This window comes from the organism of the source record quoted next, unplaced genomic scaffold (genome assembly GCF_019419815.1).
Source record: "Pyrus x bretschneideri cultivar Hongxiangsu unplaced genomic scaffold, Pyrus_bretschneideri_v1 Contig7, whole genome shotgun sequence".
In the NCBI taxonomy this organism is placed as follows: domain Eukaryota; kingdom Viridiplantae; phylum Streptophyta; class Magnoliopsida; order Rosales; family Rosaceae; genus Pyrus; species Pyrus x bretschneideri.
The window spans coordinates 11,453,672-11,461,083 of NW_025999809.1; the positions used below are offsets into that span (position 1 = coordinate 11,453,672).

Genomic DNA, 7,412 nt, shown 5'->3' on the forward strand with positions numbered 1-7,412 from the left:
AATAAAGAGTTATGTAAATCGTATCCCCATTTTAGCTAAAAATTCTTATTTTTTAAATGTACAAAAATTTGACCCAAAAAGCCCAAAGGACAGGTGAGAGGCCCAAACAAACACATGTTTGAGACTCGGGGGGAAACTAGGAAACGCAGTCGTGAGTCCGTGTCCGTGTCCATGGCATAAACCGCAAACGGAAGAAGAGATGTAGAAGAAAGGTCAGGGTGGCACCTTTGCCGTACAATGTTGTCGGCTTATAATCATACCTAACTTTGTTTACCGATGTTGTACTTATATACATGTACAGAAACATCCTTGGTAATTCCGAGCTATTCATATTAGTGTGATTTGCCTGGAGAGGATTTCTGGGAATTCCGAGAGGGAAAAGGACCCCCTACCCAATGGGTCAAGAAGAAGAACAGCAACAACTGCAGCAGCGACAAGGAGAAGAAGCTCCTCCACCTTCTTCTCAGGAACCCTCCACCCAAACCACCCCTCCTCCTCCCCCGTTCGATCCCAGTCGAAGTAACCCTCTCTCTCTCTGCAACTAATGTTTTTAAGATGCCTTTTTATGTATCTGAATTTTTTGCATCTGTTTTTTTATTTTTTTATTTACTTATGGAATCATGGTTTATTGAAAGGTGTTGAATTTCAGAATCTAAGTTGAGTTTCTGCAGGTTGTATAATGCGATTTAGTTAAGGTTTACGTGTTAGAGCTTGTCAATCTGTTAAATTTTATGTTGGGCGAGTTCTTGTGACATTTGAAATATCGGGTCAGTGATTGCGATTTCTTGTGTAACTGCATCTGTGTTAAAAGTAATGTATTTCCCTGTAAGATGTTGGAACAAAGATGAATCCTTGTTCTTATGTTTGACATATTTCCATGTAATTTATGATTGAGAGTTCTGTAATCTTTCCCATTCTCTTTGAGATGGTTTTGATATGAAGCTCAGAACACGCGTTGATACTTCAATAACTGATGATAGAGGGCTAGTTTGAATGTGCTTTTAAAATGACTAAAAGTGCTTTTAGAGAAAATGTTTTTTTTTGTTCCAAAAGCCTTGAAGTGTTTTATACAAGAAGCACCAGTTATGTGCTTCTTCCAAGAAGCACTTTAAGTGCTTTTCCAAGATTTACTAGCATTTTTACTGAAGATTGTTTCTAAAAATATTTTCATCAAAAGTACTTTCAATTATTTTAAAAGCACATCCAAACGAACTCATAATTTGTCATGCATCCAAATCACATGTTGAAATTCATTCCCCAATTCAAGTGCTATCTCTCCTTCGGAAACTTCAGGTCAAATGTGTTGTTCTTGCCATTTACTGTTAAAGCAGGATTTGTTATTTGTTCCTTGTGGGTTCCGAGCACTGACATTGTAATGAACCTTTAGAAAGATCCTAACCTTTGTCATATTATTTTTTGAAGTGATTGGCATCATCAAAAGAAAGGCCATGATAAAAGAGTTAGCTGCTGCATACCACGCAGAGTGCCTCGCATACTGTCAAGAGATTTTGGAACTTCAAAGGAAATCGGATGAGGTCAGAGACGATGCACTCTTATTTATTTACAAGTTTCTTTTGATTTATTGTTACTCATCTGATGAACACGTTATGCATGTTTACGCATTGTGGAATGCGTTAATTTGACAGTACAGTCTAACTCCCTCATCAAGTGATCTGTATATTCGAATTAAACAGTTTGTCTAGGAACGGCAACAAAGCAAAGGGAGGGTCAGTTTTTCCGTCCCCACCTTGTCCTGCTAATAGAGTTGAAATGGGTGGCGGGGAGATGTTACGCTTGCTCCCTGAGTGTTCTGATGAAACTGGTGTTCGTTTGATTAGAATTCCTGTGATGCCTTCCCATTCTGGTCAGTTGTAATTACATCTCTTGAAATCGGAGTTAGAGTATAAGCACTCTCTCCGTCCCTAGACTCACTCCCATCAAGACTGGTCCGCATGGGGCTTGGCTAGTAACGCGTTGATGACTCTTGGCTTAGGCGATAATGCTATGTAGTGTAGGTTGGAGTTTGGTAGGTCTACGGTGAATAGTTTTCCCGTTCTATGGCTTGAAGGATATCTCGGAAACTTATTATGCCTTGAAAAAATTGCTTAGTTCTCATTAATCTTCTCGATTATGGAATTTCGCTGTATGTTTGTCGTGAGTGTTGGTTTTAAGTTTTACATAATGATGATTTCCTTTCAATTGGTTCTCACTCTTGGTGGATTTTGAATATGGTTGCAGCCATTTATTGACCTGAAACCTCCAGAGGATATGAAGAAGGAGATAATGCGGCCCCCCAAGCGTCTAAAGAAACCCGCTAGACACTGATATTGTTGTTAGCAGCTTACTCTCGGATATGCACAGAAAAGTTCCTTGAAGCGCAGTTCCCGACTTTCGGTTTGTTTAGGCACAACACAGGATACAAAAGTTTATCATCTCATATGATGAATGTAAATTTCAAACGATGCACAAAAAGTGCCCTGTTATTTTGGTCATAACGGTTGCAGAAGCAGCAGTTTGTAAAAATTGGTAATCGCAAGGGAGCTTCCTTTGTCTTGTTTTGTGTAGGTTTTACTTATCAAATGTGGATCAGATGAATGCTATTTGTCTGAATGTATCTTGTTTGAGTGCATGTGCGACTGCTTCAGTTGGAAGCACTTATTCACCTGGAAGTGCTCTTGATTGTTAGAAAGTGCTTTTAGACCTTCCAAAAGAAGGCGCAAACATGCCCTCACAAGAATGGTACTTAATTAAGTATAACAATGGCATTATCCTCGCAAGAAAGTCAAGTAGGGTAATTGTATTCCAAAAGTTCAAATTTCGGTGAAGTACAAAATTTACAATGCTCACGTTGTTTTACTTCACGTTTGTGTACACGTCTATATCCCTTTGCTGTTGCTTAAACGATTTTGAAGATGTTCTGTATGGATGTCTCGCCGATTAGTTCTCCTTACCTGCGAAAACATAGGTAATCCGCTTAGCAACAACAAAAATCGAAGAGCTAGAATAGGAAGGGTGATTAAACATGTTGAACATCAAGTTACCTACCTACGTTTTAACGATGCCCAAATCTTTTGCAACGGGCAACTTGGGGCCGGTGTTTTAAATATTGACCCCCACATCCTTTGCAACGGGCAACTTGGGGCTGGTGTATTAAGCATTGACGCCCACATCTTTCGCAATGGGCAACTTGGGGCTGGTGTATTAAACATCGACGCCCACATCCTTTGCAAAGGGCAATTTGGGGTGGTGGGTGAAGAAATCTGCCCTTTTGCAAGCATTTCGGTTGATGATCCGATTTCATTAACAAACTTGACGGATTCTGAGAGCCGATTTAGTAGGTTCATCAAGGCAATCACCTCATTCCTTTGCAGGTGCAGCTGAAGAACAATACAATAGAGTTCAGTTGAAATACAGAGTGTGTCGGACACTCGATTACACCTACAAATTATGTACAAATGACAAGTAGCATTGAATCTTCATGCATGAGTTGGCAAACGGAATTAAATAAAATTGCACTTCCATTTTAAATTGATGAGAATACTCATGTGGGATGCAGGTACACCTGCGGTCCGCAACACAGGAGTCATAGAGATGACCATACGGTCCATTCCCACAAAAATCACTCTTGATGTTGATGGTAAGTTTGTATGTGCCATATGTCATTTTTAACAAACTAGGAAATGAGGTCGACATGGCTTACTGCGAGTTCCATAATTAGGATCCATTAGATAAGCCATAAAATCACAACTAGAATCTTAACCTCTATCATAATTAGGGTCGATCAGATAAGCCAAAAAATCTTGGTTACTATAAAATAGCTGTTGTGTACATGTCTCTAAATCAAAGGCAAAAGACTCGGGGAAAGAAGGGTCCATTAGCAAACTTTTGAGACCTTACTAAATGTGCCATACAGAATTAGCTTTTAACGAGATACTTACAGTTTGAACAGCATTTTGTTGACCGTCAACAGAGAAGAGGATTTTAAGTGCAGTGCCAAGACCAAGGACCTGAAGCTTCCCCCAAAGTCGACATTTTTCGCATCCGACACAATCCATCAATGCACTACAATGATAATGCAAACATTTAAATTAGTCACGTAAATGATATGGTTCTGAAGACACCCGGCCCCAAAAAAAATACACACACGGACACACACACTCATATCCATCAATGCACTACTTAGTTGATGCCAGTTAAAAATTCGGGATACCCTCAACATTTTCTACGAAAATGATAATCATGATCAACTACTATGTATAAGACACTAAGGCCAAAAGAAAACCTATGATACCTGATGTTTCTGAACTGTTTCTGTATTTTCTGCTTTAGTTCAGGTCCACGTTGGCCTTTCCACAGCTTAGCTTCATCAAATGGGACAGGGCAAGCAGCTTGTAGATTGGGATTATAGAGTAGCTGTCTCACCAAGGATTGTGTCTTCAGATCCTCAGTAGGATTACCAGTGTCATATTCAGCATGTTCCAAGTAATCTGCAGCCTGAATGCATTTGACCAAGATTGATATTATTGTCTCAGAAAGAATAACAATATGAAAAGCAAAGTGAAAACTGTTGTCAGTAGACTCAGTATGCTTCAGTATCCCTGCCAGTAAGAATAACATAATACTTTGAAAAGGATTCTAGCTTATACCCACCTTTGTCACTGCTCGGAGAACGAAGAGATATGTGAAGTACAAGTTTCTGACACGGTCTGGGTATCTTAGGACCCGATCAGACAACAATGAGAGATTTGGACCCCACTGAAACAGAAATTTTAGAAAGAAGAAAAAGAAGTAAGATCTTTACATATAAACAGTATGAAATGTTTCAGAAACCATGGAAACTGTGTGTTGTCTGCATAAAATGTAAGTTTTAAAGGAAATGATATATCAGAACTTGTACCGTCTGTGTAGTTTCATCAAGGAGATAATCGGAAGCTATGTGGACTGAAATAGAGGAATGAAGACCCGATATCAACTTGTACAGAATTCTTTCTTCAGCGCATAACTCTTCAGATGGATCTAGAGACGAAGTTGAAAATGAACACGATACTTAGTCTTAAATACAATGAAACATGCAGTGCAACTGTCCAAAAGATTAACACTAAGTGTATAAACTGAAATATATCTCAGAAGTTTAAAAATAAGCATACAAGTCAACTGAAAAACACATGCAAACATTTTGAATAGGAAGATCGAAACCCACTACGTAACATAATTACGGTCAACAGAAGTTAATCTGCTAATGAATAGACACCCAAAGTAGAATGGAGTACAACCGGAAATGGACACAATGATATCAAAAGATCCCGGCTAACCCAAGTTACAAGATTATGGTGCCCGCAATAGTCCAACAAAAGGGTTCGATAAGAGCTTCAGCTCCCATTAAACTTGTGCAAGTAGAGCAACTTTTAAGAAGCTTTAATAAGCATTTATCGACTAACTTACATGTCTATAAACAATAGACAAGAACATTTTAGTTACATTCATTAGAGTGAAAGAAAAAAAAAAGGAGAAAATATCTTACATTTAGGACAGTTCTCTGCGTAGACAGCATCCCATATCCTTCTAGCAGATGGACCAGTGTAGCCGGTATATCGTTCAGGATTCAGTTGAAGATTCACATATGTCATCTCAGCTGCAGATTTAAATGTGCAGTTAATCAATGCAAACTCAATAAAATATTTTCGAAGAAGATACAATTGGCAGGAATGGCATTCAACTGCAAACATAAGCTAACATATACGAAACAGAACTGTTAAGCTGAGAAAGAAAAGCAAGGATACAAACCATTGTCTGTCTCATCGTCATTTGTCCAGGGATTATCTATTTCTGTCCATCCTCTGAAAGCTTTATTATCTAGTGTACGATCAACAGCTGCTTCAGGCTTTCCCTCCTGACAAACAAGATCATCCACTGGAAGGCCATGATAGGGTTTCTTGAATGACTCGGGGAACTCACTATCCGGGCATTCGCATACACTGCAATCCCGCAGACGGCACATACCATCATCAGGCCAGAAAGGGCAGTCGCACCATAACTTAACCTAATACAAATTATATCAACCATGCTCCACAAATCAGATACACAGCAGAACAACCGAGTGCTAATAATAAATTTCAAGAATCGTATACGGCAGCAAAGCATCAAATATCCGATTAATTGATACTCAAACATGCAAATCTAGCCAATGTATACGGATCATCTAACCTACCTTGAAATACCGGAAGAACGGAGTTTGGACAAGTTCTTGGAGTGATGGATGCAGAACTTCCTTGTTAAGATGGTCTGCGGTCTCATAATCACAACAACAATCCTCCACTATCCCACTGTACTTATGCGTTTCCTACACAGATCATGACAGGGGTAAAAATTAAGCAAAAGAACAATCAAAATCCCAATTTTAACAACCAACAGAAATAAAATTTAAACTTTAAATAACATCAAGTCCAATTTTTGCACATATTCAAACAACAAACCATTCATCTGATTAATGTAAAGCAGGATTTAAATTCAGCACAATTCTGATTAAACAATTTCAACAATATACCATCTTACTTACAATGACCAATAATTTAAAGCTCAAAACTTTCACAACCAAAAACCAACTTTTCAATTTTCTCATGACATTTTCCCTCTACTTTCTCGGCAACCAAACAGAACATGCAAGAAACCATACCTGAGTACAATTACAAGCCTTGTTAGACCGTCCAAAGAACGATATCTTCGGAGCACGTTGGGATGTCATGGCGACGGCAACGAAGACGGCGATCACCGCCCCGACGACCCAAACCCATCGCCTCGGTTTTCCCTTCGCCCCAACCATTAATGCAACAAAAATTGTGAGCAAAAGCCTATAAATCTCAATAAAACCCTGTTTGTTTCCCGAGAAAATGAGGAAGAAAATTATGGGTTTTTGGTTGTGATCTCTGCTAGCTTAGCTGGGAAGGAAATGTATTTATAAGGAGGGTAAGTTTTAATTGGGAAGAATTAAAGAGCGGTAAGTTTTGTTTGATGGTTTTTGGGGTGATTTATTTGATTTAATTAGGCGGCGTAACTGTGGGCGAGAAGGAAAGTGCCGGGAAAATCAACGGCCGACTATGGGCGGGTGGGAAAGGTCCTAGAAAAATCGGCGCCAACGGGCTTCGGGAAGGAGGTGAGAATTTAGGGCTGGGCCGAGTCAGGAAATATTGGGTTGGATTAGTGTTTTTCAATCTATGGCTGAGCTGGTTTGAAAGCCCAAATCTGAATATGCGCAATGAACTAAGGGCCCTTTGCCCTTCAACATTTAGCCTAATTTTAATGTCCCACTGTTATAAATAGACAAAAGTTAAAAAGATAATCTTTACTAGTGACAGGAACGAAGTAGGTGTAAAATATCATACTATAACTATAACACAAGAGGATGACAAATAAAA

General features: G+C 39.1%; 2 protein-coding genes across 3 annotated transcripts; one reads left to right on the top strand and one right to left on the bottom strand.

The window, feature by feature from the left end:
• Positions 1-96: 96 nt before the first annotated feature.
• LOC103951304 lies at positions 97-2,629 on the top strand. Its single transcript, XM_048574000.1, has 4 exons — positions 97-212; positions 302-519; positions 1,423-1,535; positions 2,239-2,629. The coding sequence occupies exons 2-4, from the start codon at positions 396-398 to the stop codon at positions 2,323-2,325; spliced, it is 324 nt and encodes a 107-aa protein (XP_048429957.1). The 5' UTR covers positions 97-212; positions 302-395; the 3' UTR covers positions 2,326-2,629.
• Positions 2,630-2,778: 149 nt separating this feature from the next.
• Positions 2,779-7,003, bottom strand: LOC103951303 (endoplasmic reticulum oxidoreductin-1). Of its 2 annotated transcripts, none has more exons than XM_018648439.2 (10): positions 6,674-7,003; positions 6,209-6,340; positions 5,785-6,040; positions 5,522-5,632; positions 4,898-5,016; positions 4,651-4,755; positions 4,292-4,494; positions 3,939-4,062; positions 3,050-3,377; positions 2,779-2,951 (listed from the first exon to the last, which is right to left on the bottom strand). In XM_018648439.2, the coding sequence occupies exons 1-10, from the start codon at positions 6,818-6,820 to the stop codon at positions 2,938-2,940; spliced, it is 1,539 nt and encodes a 512-aa protein (XP_018503955.2). In that variant the 5' UTR covers positions 6,821-7,003; the 3' UTR covers positions 2,779-2,937. The 2 variants fall into 2 exon arrangements, with proteins under 2 accessions (XP_018503955.2, XP_009360923.2); XM_009362648.3 differs by having other exon boundaries at positions 3,046-3,377; positions 6,674-7,002.
• Between the last annotated feature and the right edge of the window lie 409 nt (positions 7,004-7,412).

Excerpts from the sequence above, each read along its gene's own strand:
- LOC103951304 (XM_048574000.1), top strand. The coding sequence starts at position 396 with ATGGGTCAAGAAGAAGAACAGCAACAACTGCAGCAGCGACAAGGAGAA. Across the intron at positions 520-1,422 it reads CCCGTTCGATCCCAGTCGAA|TGATTGGCATCATCAAAAGA; the intron begins GTAACCCTCTCT and ends TATTTTTTGAAG. Across the intron at positions 1,536-2,238 it reads TTCAAAGGAAATCGGATGAG|CCATTTATTGACCTGAAACC; the intron begins GTCAGAGACGAT and ends ATATGGTTGCAG.
- LOC103951303 (XM_018648439.2), bottom strand. The coding sequence starts at position 6,820 with ATGGTTGGGGCGAAGGGAAAACCGAGGCGATGGGTTTGGGTCGTCGGG. Across the intron at positions 4,756-4,897 it reads TTGATGAAACTACACAGACG|TGGGGTCCAAATCTCTCATT; the intron begins GTACAAGTTCTG and ends TTTCTGTTTCAG. Across the intron at positions 4,495-4,650 it reads TTCTCCGAGCAGTGACAAAG|GCTGCAGATTACTTGGAACA; the intron begins GTGGGTATAAGC and ends AAATGCATTCAG.